This window comes from Primulina tabacum, chromosome 5 (assembly GCF_025594145.1).
Source record: "Primulina tabacum isolate GXHZ01 chromosome 5, ASM2559414v2, whole genome shotgun sequence".
Classification (NCBI taxonomy): Eukaryota; Viridiplantae; Streptophyta; class Magnoliopsida; order Lamiales; family Gesneriaceae; genus Primulina; species Primulina tabacum.
In genome coordinates this window covers 26,981,586-27,004,122 of record NC_134554.1, presented here as the reverse complement: position 1 = coordinate 27,004,122, position 22,537 = coordinate 26,981,586, and the positions used below count along the sequence as shown (strand labels likewise).

General features: G+C 39.7%; 2 protein-coding genes across 2 annotated transcripts in view; one reads left to right on the top strand and one right to left on the bottom strand.

The window, feature by feature from the left end:
* Positions 1-1,116: 1,116 nt before the first annotated feature.
* On the bottom strand, positions 1,117-3,159 carry LOC142544949 (uncharacterized). The gene is made up of 3 exons (XM_075651954.1): positions 2,781-3,159; positions 2,112-2,692; positions 1,117-2,025 (listed from the first exon to the last, which is right to left on the bottom strand). The coding sequence occupies exons 1-3, from the start codon at positions 2,887-2,889 to the stop codon at positions 1,945-1,947; spliced, it is 771 nt and encodes a 256-aa protein (XP_075508069.1). The 5' UTR covers positions 2,890-3,159; the 3' UTR covers positions 1,117-1,944.
* Positions 3,160-9,172: 6,013 nt separating this feature from the next.
* The window catches only part of LOC142544305 (uncharacterized), a 57,476-nt gene continuing 44,111 nt past the window's right edge, over positions 9,173-22,537 (top strand). The window contains exon 1 of the mRNA XM_075651366.1: positions 9,173-9,248. Coding sequence (XP_075507481.1) covers positions 9,173-9,248 — 76 coding nt within the window. The remainder of the gene's footprint in view (positions 9,249-22,537) is intronic.

Below are 22,537 nucleotides of genomic sequence, written 5' to 3'. Positions count from 1 at the left end.
AGGAAACTGATATCCGATAATGGGAGACGGTTCCAAGGGGCCAAGATCCAAGCTTGGTGTAAAGAGATGAAGATCCAACAAGTCTTTACCTCTGTAGCTTACCCGCAGAGTAATGGTCAGGTGGAGGTGACTAATCGGACACTGGTGCAGGGTCTAAAGGTTCGACTTGGCAAAGCTAAGGGCAATTGGATGGATGAGCTACCAAGTGTCTTATGGGCATACCGAACCACTCCGAGAGAAGGAACCAAAGAAACTCCTTTCAGTTTGGTCTACGGTAATGAGGCAATGCTCCCGGCTGAGATCGGGTTGGAATCGGCGAGGGTAGTATTTTATGACGAGGATAATGATACGAGACGCGCTACTGACCTTGATCTTTTCGAAGAAAAGAGAGAGGCTGCCAGCATTCAACTGGAAGCTTATAAGAACAGCATTGCACAGTCTTATAATCGAAGAGTCATTCAAAGAAACTTCCAGGTGGGTGACTTGGTCCTGAGGAAGGTACAGGAAGAGCAGAGAGGAAAGTTGGACCCAAAGTGGGAAGGCCCCTTCAAAGTTATCGAGAAGCTGAGCTCTGGAGCCTATTACTTGGAGAACGCGCAAGGCAAGGCGTTGAAGAGGCCTTGGAATGCTTATCACCTTAGGAAGTATTATGCTTGATTCTATCGTTGATGTATTTTGTTTTCTGAATTTTCCAATGTAATCCGTTGGAATTCAATAAAATCAAGTTCTTCTTTTCAGTTAATGAGTGCTGAATGTTGTTATATTATGAGGGTGATAAGAATTTTATTTTCCTACTAAGGCATCGCCTAGTAGAGGAGCAGCGTGTAGAAGAAAAATTTTATTTTCCTACTAAGGCATCGCCTAGTAGAGGAGCAACGTGTAGAAGAAAAAATTTATTTTCCTACTAAGGCATCGCCCAGTAGAGGAGCAGCGTGTAGAAGCAAAATTTTATTTTCCTGCTAAGGTATCACCTAGCAGAGGAGTTAGAGGATGTCGAATTTTTATTTTCCTGCTAAGGTATCACCTAGCAGAGGAGTTAGAGGGTGAGGAGAGTGAATTTTTATTTTCCTGCCAAGGTATCACCTAGCAGAGGAGTTAGAGGGTGGGGATGTTGAATTTTTAATTTCCTGCTAAGGTATCACCTAGCAGAAGAGTTAGAGGGTGGAGGCGTTGAATTTTTATTTTCCTGTTAAGGTATCACCTAGCAGAGGAGTTAGATGGTGGTGACGTTGAATTTTTATCTTCCTGTTAGAACATCGCCTAGTAGAAGAGAAGGAGAGTTGGATATTTTATTAGCCCTTGTGGTTTAATAACATCAAAGATAAACTCGTCAGAAGTAGTAAATTCAAATGCAAAATACTCAAGGTTGCATAAAACGAGTTTCATACATGCCAAAAGTGCGCAAAAGGAAATAACCAAGTATAAATATCGCAAAAGTCGCATAATCCTACGAAAAAAAAAGCAGTGCAGAAAATAACATAAATAAAGGTGCTCGATCTAAGAATCGGGGGGGGGGGGGGGGAGACTCGATATGAAGCCCTCAAGGTCGATGAAGTCAGTAGGGGTGCCTGGCGGAGGATAACCCTGAGCCTTGAAGAAGCCGACTGCACCCTCGAAACCCACCCCCAGGTAGTGAAAAGCTTTCGGGCCACAGATCTCGACAAATTCTTCGGATTTGAGAAATTCCTCTTTGAAGGAGGAGGCTTCGGCAGCATGTCGTGCCTTGGCGTCTTTAAGCTCAGCCTGTGAATTCTTTAATTCTTCCTTCAGCTTCTGGATCTCTTTAGCTTGGTCCTCTGTCAACCGCTTAAACTCCTGCTTCTGTTTCGAGAGCTCGCTGCATTGGATTTGGGACTCCGAAAATTGAGCTTGAGACTCCAAAAGCTCCTTAGCATGCGACACTTTCATCTCGTCAATAATAGCCTGAAGCTGTTCACGGAGAGCCTAGCCCTCGCGTAATTCTTTAAAGGCGTCAGATCGAGTGGCGTTAGCGCGCTCAGCCAACTCTCCGATGTACATCATGCCCTGCATAAGTAGACGAGGGTGAAAAAACGACAAGAAGATCAAACGTATGTTGGACATCAATCTAAAGACTAGAAGGAGAAATATACCTCAGTGACACTGCTGCATGTCCGGCGAAGGAGTGCAGACCACTCCAGTGAACCCATGAACGCTGCATCTACGTTGGAAAGAAGCTGATACATCACCTTCTGAGCCAATTGAGTAGGACCCCGCCCCACGATGGCCGTATCCGAGGTGTATAGAGGATGTACCCTCGACTCAGCAGGAGGCTCCTCCTCTGACTCAGACCCTTCGAGAGAAGAGACCGATACGACTGAGATCTCAGAAATCTTGCGCTTACCATGGTGTGGGAATGACGGGCTAGGATCAGTGGATGCCTTTTGCTTACCAGACGGGGAAGGGGACTTGGCGCGAAGAGGTGGAGAGGAGACTCGCTTTGAGGCGGAGGAGGAGGGGGCTGCCTTCTTCTTCTTCACAGCAGTAGGGGAACTGGCAGGCCTCTTCGCAGTAGTAGAGCAGGAATCTGTTTTCTTTTTCTCAGCAACAGAACAGTCTCCCTTTGTGCCCGTCGTGACTGCCGAAATAACTGACTTCTGGGGTGCCGATGAGGAACCCTCAGCCTTCTTCTTGGAAAGTTCACGGAGAAATAGGGCGCTCATGACTCTAGTACCTGCAAGCAGAAACATTGAACCAGATAAGAATGTTATCGAGTAACATAAAAAAAAAAGACGAGAAACATGAAAAGTGAGAGTATCTACCAACATTCTCCTTCAGCTTAATGTTCGCGGGACTTAACCCGACGTGACACAGAAGATCTTCATATAGAAGTTTGGGAATGTTAAAGCATCGGTCTCCTAGTACACTCATTATCCGCGGGTACTCCTCATCTTTTTTGTAACCCTTGGAAAGGTCGGGCTTGGTGAAGGTAGGATACAAATCCGTGAAGCAAGTTAATTCTTTGGGAGGCTGGATAAAGAGGTAATATTTTTTCCAGTCCTTCACATGACTGGGGGCCCTGTCAAAAAGTTTGTGGCTAGACCGGGAGGTTACGTAAAAAGGTCCATATTTTGATCTGGACAGAACTAAGAAGTAGGAGAAAGTGGTGCAATTTAAAGGGAGGTATAAGGCCCTGAATAACACAACGAAACATAAACGGAAAGCATTGGGCGTGAGTAAACCTAAATGCACCTGGTAGTACTTGCTCAATTCTTGGAAGAAATCGCACAGAGGAAAACGAAGACCTGCATCAAAATGATGCTGAAAGAAGGTATAATAGCCCTTAGGGGCTAGATAGGGCCGGTCCTTTGGGCTAGGAATGATGATCTGGTGGGAGGAAGGAATGTGCCACAAAGTCCTAAGTTTTGACTCACTACCAAGAGGGATTTGGGATGACAAATGACCGTACCATAAGTTATCTGCCTCAGATATGTTCATTTGTTGAATCACATGACGAACTTCCTTACCCGAATGACTATGAGTGGTGACTTCCTTCTCAGGAGGATCAAGGGTAAAATCAGGATCAGCTAGGAAAGTCCTACACTGGTTAGACTCGCTGGACCTGCTAGACTTGCTAGACTCACTAGACCAACCAGATCTCTCAAAATCGCTTGAGGAGCTAGACTCGGAATCGGAAGAAGACATAAGTGTTATGGATAATCAAACAGCAAAAGAAGAGAACTGACTCGGGTGAGATGTGAAAGAATACTCGAGAAGTAGGGCCACAAGGACGAGCAAGTGAGGAGAAAGGAACACGTGACCGAGTGCTCGAGGGCGAGCGTGAGGTGATGGGGTGAGTGCGCGCGTAGAGGCGTGTGGCGCGCGGGCGAGCGTCGGCAGGTGCGGGGGCGAGCGCACGCGCAGAGGCGTGTGGCACACGAGCGAGCGTCGGCAGGTGGTGGGGCGAGCGTGGACAGGCGCTCGGCTGGGCGAGCACTCAGCGCTTGGTTGGACGAGCATGGGCGCTTGGCCGGGCGAGTGTGACTGGGCGAGCAGACGCGTTTGGGCGAGAGTGGACTGGCGTGAGGCGAGCTGGGGGCGCCGGGCGAGAGCTTGGCTGGGCGAGTGTGGCGCTCGGCGAGGACGAGCGCTTGGCTGGGCGAGCGTGGGCGTCCGGCGAGGACGAGCGCTTGGCTGGGCGAGCGTGGCGCTCGGCGACGACGAGCGCTTGGCTGGGCGAGCGTGGGCGTCCGGCTGGGCAAGCAGGTGTGCAGGGGCGAGGCGAGCAGTTGATGGCAAGGCGGGCTTGGCTGGGCGAGCGTGATGCTTGGTGAGGGCGAGCGCTCGGCTGGGCGAGCAGGCGTGCTGGGGCGAGGCGATGGCAAGGCGCGCAGCGTCGGGCAGAGAGGGACGAGCGTGCGGCGCGGCTAGTAGCAGGGCGAGCACGCGCTAGGGTGGCTTGCGTGCAAGGGCTAATGTGCGGCAGGCAGTGTGTGCTCGGCGTGGGCTGGCGGCGAGGCTTGATGAAGGGGTGCGAGGGCTGCCAAGCAAGGGAGGTGCAGGGTGAGGAAGCAAGCGCGTTGAGCGTAGGCGGGAGAGAGCTAGTGAGTAAATTGCAGAGGAAATTATGTAGGGGTGAAATGAGAATGAAGTGGGGAAGGAGGCTATATTTATAGGGGGAGCCCAAATCTTACCAAGATTGCGATTTTATTTGATATCTTTTCCTTTCAGAGCAGGATTATGATTTGATTTGTTTCCAAATCTTCGGAGACTGGCGAACGGTAGGAAAAATGCATGGCCTCACCCTTGCGAGTGCTTATTTCTGGAAACAAGCAAACATCGTTCGTTAACGACAAACGAAATAAAATTTTCTATTATGGTACGTCCTTGTCGCCGATAAATCAAGGACAACACAACTAATCGAACTTTGAACCTACGATTCAGTTCGACTCGGGAGGGGGAGACTGGTGATACCCCATGGATGGGCCCAGATGGAAGACATGGATGGGCCCACTATCCTTGGCCCATCCCTAGCCCAAATCAAAGATAAGACCATCAAGGACCCAGGTATCCTCCTATAAATACCATGTTTGAGTGTTCAGTTGATTCATTCACTATATTGTTTTCAGCAGCACCCTTAGCTTCTCCCCCCATATATCCTCAGTCTCTGACTTGAGCTTCGGAGGGGCTACGCCAGGACACCCTCCTGGCCCCCTCCTAACGATCTTATTTGTGATTTCAGGCTCAGGATAATTTCAAAACCTGCATCTGGACTAGTGACACTTGCTGGAATCAGACCTTAAATTTTTCGTGAGTATCACCAGACCTTCGAACGTCAATGTTATTGGATAAAAATGGATATTTAAAAATAAAACAGATGAATCTGGTAACATTATTCGAAATAAGGCTCGATTGGTAGCTCAAGGGTATATACAGGTTGAGGGAGTGGACTTTGATGAAACCTTCGCACCTGTGGCACGAATGGAGTATGTCCGATTGTTACTTGCTGTTGCATGTCATATGCGTATTAAATTGTATCAAATGGATGTGAAAAGTGCTTTCTTGAATGACATTTTAAATGAAGAAGCCTATGTCTGTCAACCTAAGGGATTTGAAGACCCTCACCACGTGGACCATGTCTACAAACTGAAAAAGGCCCTGTATGGACTGAAACAGGCTCCACGGGCTTGGTACGACAGGTTACCTGACTATCTGATAGACTTGGGGTTCAAACGAGGTGAGGTTGACAAAACCCTTTTCATTCAACAACTAAATAATGATATTTTGATTTGTCATGTTGATGATATTTTTTTCGGTGCCTTATCCCAAATACTTGTGAGTAAGTTTGTGGAACGCATGGCGTCTCAATTCGAAATGAGCATGGTAGGAGAACTAAATTTCTTTCTTGGATTACAAGTTAAGCAATTGCATGATGGTATATTCTTGTGTCAGTCCAAGTATGCAAAAGATTTGATCAAAAAGTTCTCTACTGTCAGCTTAAAACATGTGAGAACACCTATGGGGTCGAGTGACAAGTTATCTAAGGATGGTTTTGCCGAGGGTGTTGACAACACCATGTATCGCAGCATAATTGGGAGTCTTCTGTACTTAACTGCTACTAGACCCGATATTATGTTCAGTGTGTGCTTATGTGCTAGGTACCAAGCAGATCCAAAAATTTCGCACCTAAAAGCTGTGAAACGTATACTAAGATACATTGCAGGTACACTAGAATTTGGTTTGTGGTACACTCATGACACAAACACAAACTTGGTAGGTTTCTCTGACTCTGATTGGGCAGGTGATTTAGATGATAGAAAAAGCACCTCGGGAGGGTGTTTTTATTTAGGAAATAATCTTGTTTCATGGGCTAGCAAGAAACAAAACTATATCTCCCTGTCCACAGCTGAATCTGAATATGTGGCAGCTGCCAATTGTTGTTCTCAACTTATGTGGATGAATCAAATAATTAATGATTATGGGTTTCATAGTTCTTCTAGTGTGGGAGCTACCACTTCTAAGAAAAAAAATAGTAATGGAAAAAGCTACCTAGAGGAGTTCTTTGAAGACCGTTCTTCTAGTGTGGGAGCTACCATTTCTGAATCAAAATAAAATTTTATGGAAGTTTGAATGAAACTCAGTGGTGTTGCCAGGAGGTGTTGCCAACACTAAGTTCAGACACTGCACAAAGTTATACACTGCTTGACATTTTCTGAAAAATCATCATTTTAAAGTCATATGTAAGTCATGCATATTGATTTTTTTTTGTTTCGTGAATTCATCATATTCAGTGACATATCAGTGTTGACTCATGACGGTTGATAAAAACTTTAATTGGCCATGTTGAAAAGAAGTGACGTCTTATGGATATGGGGTGACCTCGAAGTGGTTGTGCTCAGGCTGGTCTTTGAAGTTATTGTGACTTGAATTGTCCTTTACCATTGGATGTAAGGAGTAAAATGAAATTTAGTAAGATAATTTCGAAAATGGTAAATGTTGAGTCCGAAATTTTTTACCGTTACTGTGCAACGTTCCGAAATTGAAATTATTTGTTACGGCTGATGTGAGTGTCTTTATACCAATTCAATTGAATTCTAAACAATTTCGTTTTTTCTCTCTTCTTTCAGATTTATCAAATTTTATTATTGCTCCCCGTTTCCTCCCTTAACTGTGAAAATTGTTCTTCTCAATTTACTGTCTCACACTATCCTTTTCGAAAACAAATGGCAGATCATCAATTCGATCCACAGGACATTCGAAGTGAAATGGCAACAAGTCGCGTTGTTTTACCTTCGGCGACAACACCTCCAACAACACCACCTTCTGAGAGCCCTCGTGAAAACCCATTGCAGATGGTGGCTGTTGACCCAGAAGCTGTCCCGCTGGAAGAAATTCTCCCTGGAGAACTTGGAAATCCATTGGATGCTGACAACCCCATTGATAATGAGATTTATTGAAGGGCTTTTCCCACTCAACCTCCAGTTTTTCGAAGGCGATCAAAGCGAAAGGCAGGGTACAGCCCAAACTTCGATGCGCCAAAGAAACCCCGAAAGGCCACCTATTTTACTCTTGATCCAGATTTTTCGTCCGGAGATGACTCAGATGATGATAATTTTGAGTTGGTTCATCGGAAGTGATCAACTCGTACAAAGAAAACATCTGCTCCATCATCCTCCTCCGCTCCTCCAACTGATAAATCTTCTGAGCCCCCTAACGAGGTATGTTTCTCTTCTGAGAATGAAAAATCTTTGGCAGACTTTATGAACAGTTTGAAAGAGGCGAAAGGCAGGCAGACCGTGGGATCTCCTAGGGATGAAGGCTCTCCAGTTATCTCTGAGGAGATTGAACCTAACCCTGATTCTCACTCTGAAGCCAAAGAATCAGAGAGTGGCCCTTCTCCTGAAGTTGAACCTGAAGAACCTACTGATGGTGTTGACACAGGTGTTGCAGATAATGTTGGTAACACAGAAACCACAGACTACAATCTTGCCCACTCCTTCTCAACAAGATTCTACACTGAGGCGGCTGTCAGCAGATGAGCTCTTTATGCTCATCGAGAATTTATCGAAGAACGAAATATAGACTTCGAGGCATACGGAAGGTATAACGTATCCACATTTTTGCAACAACGAAGGCTGAGCTCCACTGTTAATTCTGTCATGCCTTATGCAAGAAGACCAGTACTTGAATTCTACTGCAATTTGGTCTCCGCTATCGGAAATGGGCGTTCTGTCAAGTACGGCTGAGTGTTTGTTCGGGATATCATTTACAATTTCTCTCTGTCCTCGATAAATGAATTTTACAAAACCCCATCAGAAGACGATATTCGTGACCTTCCTCACATTGATACAATTACTACTGTTCTTACTGGCGGATTTGTCACTACGTTTCCTTCCCTTCCGCAACGTCTCGCTGCAGCAAACTTGACTTTGTTTTACTCTGTACTACACAAAACGGAAATTCGTAACTGGACACCATCCACAAACTCTACGGTGGTTACACGACCACAAGCTATTATTCTGTTCTCTATAGGCACCGGGCGTCCTTTTAATTTTGGACAGTTAGTCTTCACCACTGTCATGAAGTTTGCTGAAGGACATATGAAGTCTGTGAAATTTCCCTTTCCCTCTCTTATATTTGGGATCCTTGAATCTCAAGGGTTTGTGCCGGATGAAGATGATCAGCTAACGGAGATTGGAGAACCATTAAAAATCTCTCCTGCTTTTCTCCGAGGAAATCGGAAAGTGGACCTTCCCTGGTCGGCCAACGTGGAAACTAATGCTGCTGCCCCCACTGCTGGTGTTGCCCCCAGTGTTGCCCCTGGTGTTGGCAACACCCCTACCTCGTACCACTACTTTTGGTCTTCGACAGATTCAACAGGCCCGGGATACCATTGCCTCAGCAACCAAGATGATCAACCAATTCAATGCCACAATTGCCTATTTTGAACAACTGATTGCGGATTATCGGCTGCGTCTCGCGGTAGGCGTACATTCTGGCCAAAAAGGGGGAGATAGCGATGATGTACCTGGTTCAGAGGCTGGTCCCTCGAGTGCAATTCAGGGAGGCAGTGATAATGAGGAAGACACTGATGAACGAGTTGATTAGGCTTATGTGTTTCTCCTTGTTTTATGTCTACTTTGTTTTGTTTTTAATGAACTTGTTTTATGCTTACTTTCCTTTGTTATTTTCCATATATATGCTGATTGAAGTAATGATATTGTGTCTTGATAATTCAGGGGGAGAAGCAACTTACAACTCAGGGGGAGTCATGACTCAGGGGGAGTTGGGTTATTTTGTCAATTTTTTTTTGGGAAGTTTTTTTTTGTCCAGAATTGCAAAAAAGGGGAGAATGAAAGGAATATTGTATTCCGAATTCATTTAAGATATTATTTTGATTTTACACTTCTAGACAAATTTAATATATTTGTTTTCCAAGATATACTATATCCTATCATTAGGAATGATTTAATTTAGTTGGAAAATTATCTATAAGATATAAGGTATTGTCTTTAAATTAGAGTTTGATTCCTATTAAACTCCAGTTTCCTTGTTTATAGGTGTGAAGGATCCATGAAGATCTAGGTCAAAGAAGGGACTATATATACGAGGGTCAATTATCAATAATAGGGCGTGTGGCACAAATATACCTTGACGGCGACAGGAGCTTTGTTGGAACATATTCAGGTCTTGGAGATCTGCATACGAAGCAAGGGTGGTTCATCTATCGTGTGATCGTGTTGCCAACACTCAAGAACAACACTGACGCAGAGTGTTGATCGAAGAGTGATTTCATTTGATGTTTAAGCAATACGTGTTTGGTTTAGGCATCTAGATTTGATTTGAGTTTTTGTATGCATATTTTAATTCCTTGGAGTGTCAAGGAATTTAGCTTTTTTCTTTCACTAGTATCGTTTGTGGTGTGAATGATTTATATAAGTTTTCTAGTGAAATTTTTGCCATGAGGCATCGTACAAGTCTTTGTACTTGTGCATGATTTAAATCCAAGTATTTATTTAGTAAAGTTATATCCGTGTTAAGTAATAAATTTCCTCTGCTGTGTTGTGTGCCGTGTTGACAACACCGAGCACAACACCCAATTCTAATATACCATTTTTTAATACATATTTCCTGTTACATTATGCGCAATAATTCTTACAGAATTCTTCAATATCAGTTATATAATGATACTGCAATTTTATGAATTTAATGCTAATGGAGAATTTTTATTGTAATACTTGATTGAGGGTGAAACAAAGAATCAAAGTAGTAAAATTATTTAGAACAACATAATATTAAATCATAAAATAATTAAATAATGAGGTCTTCTTTGTACAAGTCTTGTAATTCGAATTTTGATGGTCTTTTTTGCTAAGAATATTAAAATGATAATCAGTGATAATTGTTTCCACTTAGTTTAACAGATTGAAGAATCATATAAAATAAATTAGTAGACTTGTTTGGATTATCAAATGAGAAACTGAAAAAAAAAAGAAATATATGGAATTGTGTAGATTCCATCCAACATCAAAGATATCAAGTTTGGATAATCAGAAATAAGGTATGTTGCGATCGAGTAATATACGACAGGTATCTGTGTCATATGACATATGCTTGATTGATTTGACTGAAAATATATGTCTATATGCCTTATTTGTTGAGTTGATGTGGCATACACGACATTCATGATTGGTAGATCGATGTATCAAATAAATATATGGTAAACACACATCATTTTATATATACATCGATACATGACATACACGTTGAGATATGATCCTTGGATACCTTTATATCATTGGATTTTGATTATGGGGTTTTGAACACGATATTGTATTTGGCATTATGTGACTTTTAAAACATAGTTATTTGTGGCCCCTACGATTGATTGGTTGATATTTGGGATTTGATGGCGCTTTGCCGACGCTATCATACGGATCATCCCTTATACTTGACTGAGGCCGGTGTGCTAGATAGAGCATTGATTTGATAGAGATTCGATTGGTTCCGATATTTACTCAGTGGATGGGCATTTGACCTGATATCTCGACGACATGCATGTTTTGTATATCATATATCATTGTGTAGATACATGTTGTATATATTATGGTTGTTCTATACGGAGCTTTTGCTCACCCCCAAGGAGGGCTGTTGTTGTTTTTGTGTGTGGACAATGGCATGTACTACAAGTTATCAGGAGACCGGAGAGGGTACTTCTGGAGGGAGTCACATCTGAGTTGAGGTTGAGTGGTCTATCCCAGTGTATATACGTATCTATATACCGGGGCATATCCCGGGGATATTAGTTGGTTGTATGTAGTTGATTTCAGTAATGTGTGAGCTTATTTTATGATGTGATGTGTTTAGAGAAACTTTATTATATATTATTTTTAGTATTATAATCATAGTTGACACAATTTGGGCTCATTGTAAAGAAAATTTTTACTCGTTTTCTGCTATAATTAATTAAATCTAATCAAATTGCATTGTAATAACGATTAGGAGTTAAGGGCCCACATCGGATCTTATTCTGTCAATCCCGACTGATTTTTTATTTAAAATTCTTTTAAAGAGTTTGATCCTATGATTTTAGAAGGATGACCCAAGTAAATCTTAAGAAATTATCAACAATCACAAGACTATTTCATTCCATCTAAGCTCATGAATGGTCTTGAATCAAATAAGCCCATATGCATTATTTTTAAAAGAGGATCTAACTTGCTTCCCAAACTAACAAGTTGAAAAAATTTTATATTTTGAAAAATCAGATTTGGGTAGACCAATTACCAACTCGTGTTTGCTCAGTTGTGCAATGGCTTTGAAGTTTAGATGGTTCAATCTTTTGTGTCACAACCAGTTCTGTGATTGATTAGAAGCTACTAAGCAAACAAGCTTATCGGGTGGATTGCTCCAACTCACTTTGTATGTATTTCCACATATTTTTCCTGTCATGATTAAATTACAAGTTGCATTTATAACTAAACATACACGCTTACTGAATTCAACTGAATGAGCATTATCGCATAGTTGACTGATACTAATTAAGTTATATTTCAAATTGTCAACTAGTAATACATCATTGATGATAATGTTAACATGGATAAGCTTACCATTACCCATGGTTTTACATTGTGAGACATCCCCAAAACTGATCTTGGGATCAGAATGCTTGATCAATTGAGATATCAGTTCACCGTTTCCAGTCATATGTCTTTTACATTCAATGTACAAGTACCAGACTGAATCTTTGATCAAATTACATGTAACCTGCAATCACAAATAATGAATAAATTTTGTACCCAAATCTATTTGGGTCCAAAACTGATTAATCCTTTGGGAACCCAGATTTGGATCAGTCGAACTGATCTACCAGTTTCTATGTTCCATATAACCTTTCCTGATTTGTATGTAACATATGAGTGCGGTGAAGATGATTTAACATGTGTTTGTGCTCTTTATCCTTGTTGTTCCTCTGGTAACGTTTTTGAACAAGCTTGCAATTATAATACTTGTAATAATAGCCTCTGGCTGAACTTTGTTTGGTATAACTAGACTTCTTGGGTGACCAGTTGTTTGATTCAGTTGAACTTTTGGGACTGTACCCAATTCCATGTCTCTTTGCCTTGTTCATATTTTCAAATGATTTTTCAATTGGTTTTTATACCTAATTTTTGAACTCGGGTGTGGGGACCCGGACGCTAATCATGTTCTTAATCATCATTGGGACAATTTAATCGAATATAATAAACAGGGTCTAAATTTTTTTTATACAATATTAAATGCGGAACGTAATGGAATACATTCTAATATACATGTCAGTATTAAAGTAAAACAAGTTTTGTACTATATACAATCATTCAAACTAAGGTTTAACAACTAAATATCAAGTGTCCAAACCCTATCTTAAATCATGGTCCGTAGTCTCCACTCTAATCACGATCTCTCTTCATCTCCTCGACCCCGATCTTGTCCCACCTATTGCCATGCACACATACAAACACGACAACAGCCGGATAACTCCGGTGAGAAATATATCCCAGTATAAATCAATGAAACATGGAATCATATAAACAATGTAAAAGCATGTAACAGATATAAGTAATATGTATCAAAATCAGAAACATAACCAATATAAAATCGTCAATCAGATTCGTGAGTCCACGTCTCAGACTAGACTCAATCCTAGTCTAGGGATCCCGGTTTCCAGACGTTGGCATTCCTATATCGAATTTCAGTAATAGAAGAAACTTCAATTCTATTCAACATCGATATAACCAAACATCTGGTGTCTTAACCTATCCGTCATAGACTTTGGCACTTTCGTCAAATCACTATTCTGTGACAATGTGCAATGTGTCAGTGACGATTCCATCACTATCTGACACCTATGTCACAAGATCACTCGTCTAATACATGCTTTCTATAAATCAATAGAATAAGCATGTCAATTCAAATCAATGCACACAATAACAATAAGTATGTGATTTAGGGAAACTCAAGTATATCATACTCGAGTCGTTCTCCCGGTACCACATTGACTTATACCTTTTTTCCTGTAGATCTGATTCTGTCGTAGTCTCTGATCCGAATCTGTCAATACTCAATCTGGCAATGACAATATCAAGAAGTATAATATCAATACATTACTCAATCAATACTGGATATAATCAGAACTCAATCAAATTCTGTTTCAACGGCATAACGGCGCAATCTCAATATACCCAGCGATACAACATCAATCAGATATCAATCCCAACATCTCATAATCGGTAATAATACAATTCTGATATCAATTCTCAATCAATTCGACTCTGAAAATCATAACAATTTCATAATCAATCTATTTCTCATTCCGACTTCGATTCTACGATGTCTAACATGTCAAGAACATCATATATGAATCCTATCCGATTCCTTCAATATCATAATTTCAAGTCATATCAAAACGTAATAAAACTTACGTCCAGTTTAAGCTGGTGACGAGAGGATCTCAGTACCGTGTTCGGATTCAAATTCGGATAACTAGATCTTTCAAAATCTCAATTCTATTGTACGAAGGAATTTGGAAGTTCCTGTAGCTTTTCTCGATTTTTTTGCTGAGGAATGAAAAAAAATGAAACAAATTTATATATATCATGCAAAATGAAGCCAAGTGGATCATCCTTCATAAAACACGTCTCGCGCATATGCGCGACCCTCTTCGGCGCATATGCGCAAGACATAATGTCTCAGCGCGTAGCATCACGATGATTCGCGCATATGCGCGCCCTTACTCGGCTCATATGGGCGAGGCCCTTTTCCATTCTTCACAACTCTCGGGTACCCTCGCGCACATGCGCGGATTCATGTCGCGCATATGCACGAGGTGCTCTGCCTGCCTCGCGCATATGCGCCCGGCAGGGTCGCGCATATGCGCGAGGTCTTTTCCTCGCACATAATCCCAACTTCTTTCCGGCTTCCCCGGTCTGATCCGTTCAGTCTATAATCACATCAATTAATCAATGAATCATTTCATATTACAATAATCCAAATCTCGGGCATTACATCGGGATTCTCATGTACCATGACTGATTTAACAAAGTGAATGTATTTCCCTTTGCTTGTATTCAATTTTGTCATTGTACCACTAGTTGAGGGTTCATCTTGACTATCAAATCCTGGACCAGTCTTATCTCCAACTGGTTTTTGCAACCCTTGCATTTCCGTCAGTGTAACTGAGGACTTGTTCCATGCCTGAATTACTTCGGTCAGTTTATAGTTTTCAGCTCCTAGATGTTGAATCAATATATCACTTTCACCTTTTTTGGATTTCAGTCTATTAATCTCCTCTGTGACATTCAATCTCTCAACGGATTTAAGGCTATCAGTTGTGTCAGTTCAGAGATCATTTTTCTTTGCTTTGGCTTCCTCAAAGGAGATAGCTTGAAACGTCTGCTTAATCGTTTCTAAAAAAAGTACTTGAATTTTTTTAAAAACTCTCAAAATTTCGGCCATTACATATACATATACATAAAAATACTTTTGCACCATTTTAAAAGAAAACATCCAAGTAGTAATTGAAAATCAAAGGGAAATAGTTAAAACATGAAATCCTTAAACGTTTTACCAAACCTAAAAAGAAACAAATATGAAAAGTATAGCCCATACTATAACCTCTCAAAAATCCCTCATAAACATAAATAAAAGTCATAAAATATCTTTAACATAACTTAAAATCATAAACTAGTGCGGAAAACTAGCGTCGGTCCTCGGGTTATGTGCACCTTCAGTCCAGCAAAATCATCCATCAAAACCTCCATTATCATATTCATAATATTATCATCTGCATCAATCACACTTAGTGAGTCTAAAGACTCAACACACCATAATTTTGATAACAAGTACTACATATACAGATCACATGCAACAGTGAAAATATTTGTACTTAAAATATCGTTTTCATGAAGATGCATAAACTTTAAACATAATCATTTTCATAAACATTTTCATGATGCATAAACTTTAAATAAAAATATTTTCATAATGCATCAGCTTTAAACATAAACATTTCCATAAACTTTTCATAAACATTTCCGTAAACATTTTCATATCATCATAAACATATTCATATTTAACATGTTCATATTCATATCCGTATCAACATATTCATATTCGTATCAATATATTCATATTCATATTTGTGTTTGTTGAATTCAGATCGTGATTGTGACTCGTATTCTTAATCGTATTGGGTGATGGATCCATCTACATAAAACCAAAGTACTGGCGGCGTAAACATCAGCAACACTCTCACCGATCAACTGAGTCCATGGCCAACGTATTAACATATCAACGTATTCGTATTCATATCACGTATTTGTATTCGTATTCGTATCAATTGAAACACGATCTTCGGGCTCCCACTGGGACCATAACCCTCACGATATTTTCAACATGTCATTGTAGTAGTCACAATTCCTTCAAGTCCTTAACATTTCATATTTTCATCACTTAATAAAAACATGCATATAATATCATTTTTCTTTAAAACCAAGCATGCAACATGTCTTTTAAATGTCCATGTTAAATCATAAAAATCCATACACATTTAAAAATCATAATTTAACATATTAAAAATCATACACATCCATGAACATTTTAAAATAAACATTTTAACATCATAAACATTTATAATAAACATTTAAATAAACGTTTTGACATATTAAATCATAAAAACATCCATAAACATTTAGAACCATCATTTTAACATATCATAACATTTAAAATAAAATTTGACATATTAAACCATAAACATTAAAAATAAACATATTAACATAATAAAAATTCATAAACATTTAAAATTGACATATTAACATATAAAAATTCATAAACATCCATAATCATTGAGAATAATCATATTAGCATAAAAAACAGCATTCAGGACACTACCATGACGTTTACAAATTTCTAGGTGTAACGACAGTTTACCCCTAGACATAAAATTTTACGTTTTGACTTTTTTCTTAATTTCATTGACTCTTACATGTCCCAAATAATTATTTAAGCTTACAAAAATTTTCTCATATTTTTATTTAGCTTAAATCGAGGACTTTTAATTTATTCTTTAACTAAGACGTATTACTGCGTTTTAATCCCGAATTAAACCAAACCTTAATATAAAATTACCAAATTAAAAACTTAGACTTTTAATAATTATTTGAGCTTAATTATAATTTTCCATACTTTTATAAAGCTTAAAACTAGACTTTTTAATTAATTCCTTAATTAGCGTTTCGTGAGGCGATTAAATCCCGAATAAATCCAAAACTCGTTATTTTGATCCCAAACTTTAAACATAGCATTTTTATTATTTATTCTATCCTTAGAAGTTATGAGCCACACTCGTGAACCCATGGATTCAATTTTAGTTCTTAAAATCTCGAAATTGACACCTTTACGAACCACCCGAGCCATCTCCCATTTTACTCGAGCCATTGTCGAGCCACCTAAAGCCAAACCCGATCCAACCCACCTAGACATCCTACTGACAAGCCCTGACCCCTGGACATAGCCCTTAACTCACCCAAACCCTGCTGGAACTAGCCCCACGTTTCTGCATGTGTGTGTGTCTTGTGTTCTAGTTGTACTAGGACTCCTAGCTAGCCTAGGGCTCATCCAGCCGAGCCACCACCGAACCACCATGACCCTAACTGACCTTGGACCACGCCAAGACCATACCCAGACCAATGCAAGCCCTGGATGCCATGCAGCGAGTCACTAAACCAGCCCAGCAGCCTCGCGCATACACATGCTGCCATGTGCTTCCTCATGTTTTGCTCCAGCCAGCAGCCACCCAAGCGCACCAGCCCCTAGACCAGCCCTTGTGCACCATCCTAGGACCCTAAGAACCTAGCCTAGCCCAGCCCAAAGCCCCCAGGCCGAGCCACTTCTTCCTGCACAACAGCAACACCTGCGTTATTCCCTTCAAGAACTCGGGTAGGAGTACTTGTGTAACGCCCCGAAAATATAAAGGCCCACGCGAACCACATGCATTTGAATTATTAAATTCTACTGTATTTTAATTAAATGTTTTAATTGCATGAATTAATTATGTTGTGCATATTTACATGTTTAAAATATATTTTTCTACATGTTGCATTAAAATGGTATTTTTAAGGAATGTTCAAGTGACGATCGAGGAACGGGGACCGAGGGCTGTAAATGTAAAATGTTTTTGTTAAATAATTATTTTTAATTATTTAAAATAAAGTTGATGGTTTTTCATATTTTTGAAAATAGTGGGTTTAGAGGTGATTTTATACGCCGGGACGTAAATTTTATCGGTGTTGGCTTTTCAACTAAAATGCGAACTTTTTGGCAACCCGGCTATTTAATTCATAAACTTTTTACCAAAACTTTACTAATATATTTTATTCTAATTAAAAGACTAATGGGCTTAATTGTGGCTTGATAGGCCTAAAGCCTAGTTAGTAACTTAATTAGAGTTTATATGAGATTAAAACACCTAAAACCCTAAACCTTGCACACAAAACAATCGGCCACTTTTATTTTCTGAAAAATATTCTCTCCCAACTCCACCTATCTCACGGCACACACATAACACACTTGGAGGAAGGATTTTCGAAGGATTCAAGGAGTAAGTAGCCAAAGTTTCTCCCGTTCTTCGTCGTCAACGATTATTCGAGCGTATAATACGCAAAGGCATGCCTACATCTCCTTTTTCTCATCCATCATGTCATATTTATATTTTTAAAGATGGTTTGTATGAAGCATGAAGCACCGAAACCTTGCTGCTCTCGTTTTGTTCATATGCTTGATTTTCATGCTACCCGTTGATGTTGAAACATGTTTTTACTATAATAAGGGGCTGCCATGATGTCTAGGTATGGTTAGGTAAGTTTTATACTTTTTTTAGAATCACACCAACTCACCTTAATCACCACCAAAAGTTACGGCAGAAACAAAAACACCAAGCAGCGCGAGTTGCTGTCTTGGGTTGAGGGTTCGGGTTTTCATTGCAGGGGGTTGGGGTTGGGTTGGCTGGTTCCAGAGGCTAGCCAAGGTCACGAGGGAGTCAAGGAGGGAGTCCTAGCCAAGCTAGGACTCACGGTCAGGGCTGGGGAAGAGTACTAGCTATGCTAGGACTCCACCCGAGAACCATGCACAAGTTGGTGCAGGGTTTACGCACAGGTCCAGGGGATGAGGGGCTCAACTCAGGGTTACGGGCTGGGCTTGGGTGGCTCACTAGGGTCCTAGCGTGGTGCACAATAAGTTGGTTCAGGGGCTGGGGCATCGGCTTAGGGTCTAGACACCAAAATCGTAGAGTCCATGAAAGCTGAAAGTCTCGGCCAGCATGGGGTTACTTAGGAAGCTGTCGTTTTTGTGGTTTGGGCTGGTTTCTTGGTGAAGTTAGAGTCCAGTAGGGTACTCCAACATGTTGGGCAGGTTCTGGTTCGTTATGGTCCGAGGGTAACTCGATAAAATTAAGAGATGGCTAAGAGTCGAAGTTTAGGTGTCGAATAGGGTGTTTTAAATAATGAAAAATTGGAAAATGGCTCACGGGGCTCGAGTCGTGGTCCATAAGGGCTAAAATAATATAAAAAGACTAAATTTAGAATTTAGGAATTTTATATTAAAGTTTGGGATTTTTCGGGATTAAAACACCGTTAAAACAATTAATTAAAGATAATTGAAAAAGTCTAAGTTTTAAGACAAATAAAATTATGGGAAAATTAAATTAGGCTTAAATAATTATTTGGGACATGTTAGAGTCATGAAATCAAGAAAATAGTCGAAATCGGAAAATGTCGAGTCTAGGGGTAAAATGGTCTTTTTACACCTAGAACTTAGTAAAGGTCATGGCAGTGCCCTAAATGCTGTTTTTATGGAATTATGATTATTTTTAAATGTTTATGAAATGTTCATGATTAAATTAGGATTTTTAATGTTTAAGGGATTTTATGATTTAAGGAAGACATTTAAAAGACATGTTACATGCTTGGTTTCAAAAACAAAATGTTATGTTATGCATGATTTTTATAAAGTGATGAGAATGTAAATGTTGAAGGAAGTGAAGTGATTGTGACTAATTCGTTAATGTTGGCGACATCGTGAGGGTTATGGTCCCAGTGGGAGCCCGACGATCGTGTTTCCATCATTGCGAATATGTGGTAACGGTTTTGTGGTAACGGAAGAATAGGAATATCGTGAGGGGAAAAGGCCCCAGAGGGAACCCATTGATGGGAAAAGGCCCCCGAGGGAACCTCGACGATCGTATTTCTATTCAATCATGATAGGCCAGGGCCCAGTTGACCGGTGAGAGTGTTGCTGGTGTCCCCCGCCGCCCAGTACTGCGGTTTCACGTAGATGGATCCATCGATTTTCATGTCATGTCATGTCAAGAAAGTCACAATTAACAATCTGAATTCAACAAAAGGGAAAAGAAAATGTTTTTGATCATGTTAAAAAGGTTTTATGTCATGTCATGTTGAGGAAAAAGGAAAAGGTTAAGGTTTATGTTATACATGTCATGAAAATGTTTATGCTTAAGGTTGATGCATCATTATGAAAATGTTTCTATTTAAAGTTCATGCATCATAAAAGATTTACAAAAATGTTCATGTTTGAAGTTTATGCATCTTCATGAAAACGATATTTTAAGTACAAATATTTTTCACTGTCATATGTTTACTGTATTACATATTACTTGCTATAAAGATGATGGTGTGTTGAGTCTTTAGACTCACTAGGTGTGATGGATGCAAGTGAGGTTGGGGGAGGTCTTGACGGATTATTTGACTCGACTGATGGCGCACACAACCCGAGGACCAGCTGTAAGGCCCGAGATTTTATCATTTTAATCCGAGATTATTTAATTTATGAATTTTGGAATGTTGAGTCATATTCCATGGTTTTACAATTCCATAGGATTGAAATTGAATTAAAAAGAGTTGTGAGGACCAAATTGCATATAGTGAAGACTTCAGGGGCTAAAGTGAAATTATGGGATTTTAGTTGGACACTTGTCCTTGCCATGTATTTGGATATATTTCCTTCATTCTACTTCAGAATGGCAGCAAAGAAAACCGAAAGCTTCCATAGAAATTCCTCAAAGCTTCATTTTATACTAGAATTGTGATTTTTAAAGATCCGGCCTTCAGATTTTCAATCCGAGCACAGTTCTGTGATCCTCTCGTCAATAGCTTCAAAAAGACGTAAGTTTTATTGAGTTCTGTTATCATTTGAAATTATGATAATGGAGAAATTATTATTTGATCATTATTATGTGTTCTGGGAATACTACACATCATAGAATCGAAATCGGATTGAAGAACAGACTGATTATGGAATTGTTATGATTTTTTAATTATATTGATTGAAAACCGGACAGATTTGGTGTGGAGACCCGGACGCTAATCAAGTTCATAATCGTCATTGGGACCATTTAATCAATTATAATAAACAGGGTCTAAATTTTTTTTTAAAAAATGCGGAACGTAATGGAAATCATACTAGTATACATATCAGTATAACATGAGGTACAAGTCCTGTACAGCATACATTCAACACAGACGAAAGTTCAACAATTAGCTATCAAGTGTTCAAATCCTATCTACAGCAACGTCAAAGTCCGTGGTCTCCACTCTATTCATGATCTCTCGTCATCTCCTCGACCCTGATCATGTCCCACCTGTTTTCATGCACACATACAAACACGACAACAGCCGGATAATTCCGGTGAGAATATAATCCCAGTATAAATCAACGAACATGCAATCATATGATAAACATAAAAGCATGGATAGATAACAGCAATATGTATCAAAATCTGAAACATAATCAATATAAAACTGTCGACAATGCTCGTGACTCCACGACTCAGACTAGACTCAATCCTAGTCTAGGGAACCCGGTTTCCAGACGTTGGTATTCCTATATCGACCAATAGTAATAGAAGAAACTCCGATTCTATCCATATCAATATAACCAAACATCCAGTGTCTTGATCTATCCGTCACAGACTGTGGCACTATCGCCAATACACTATCTTGTGACATCATGCAATGTGCCAGTGACGATTCCATCACTATCGGCGCTTATGTCACAAGATCACTCAACTAATACTCATCTAATACATGCTTTCTATACATCCATAGAACAAGCATATCAAGTCAAAGCAATGAACATAATAATAAGAAGTATGTGATTTAGGAAAACTCAAGTATATCCTACTTGAGTCGATCTCCCAGTACCACATTGACTTATACCTTTCGTTCGTAGTCTCGGTCTGAAGCAATATCAGTTCTGAACTCAAGACTGTCTCTGTAAATCTGAAACGACATATCGAGAATCATAATATCAATATTTCATTCCCAATTCAATACTGAATCTGATTAATCTGAATTCATTTCAAAATCAACAGCATAACGGAACAATCTCGATATCCCCGTCAATACAATATCAACAGATATCAATTAAAAATCATAACCCATACCCGCTACAATCTGTAATCAATCAATAATCCAAATCTGACCAATCTCAATCAATATAATCAGAAAATCATAACAATTCCATAATCAATCTGTTCTTCAATCCGGTTTCGATTCTACGATGTGTAGTATTTCCAGAACACCTAATAATAATCAAATAATAATTCCTCCAATATGATAATTTCAAATGATAACAGAACTCAATAAAACTTACGTCCGGTTGTAGCTGTCGACGAGAAGAGTACAGTACTGTGTCCGGATTCAAATTCTGATAGACGGTTCTTTAAAAATCACAATTCGAAGCAAAATGAAAATTTATTAATTCTCTGTATTCTTTCTCGTTTCCCTTGGCTGAAGAATGGAGGAGAATTGAACTTTATATATCAAGTTGCATGACAAGTGTCCCACTCAAGTCCCAAAATTGCACTTTAGCCCCTGAATTCTTCACTATTTGCAATTTAGTCCTCAAAACTCTTTTAATAATAATTACAAAAATCGTGGAATTTAATTCATCATTCCAAAATTCGTAAATTAAATAATCTCGGATTAAAATGACATAATCTCGGGCCTTACAATTCTCCCCCTCTGCG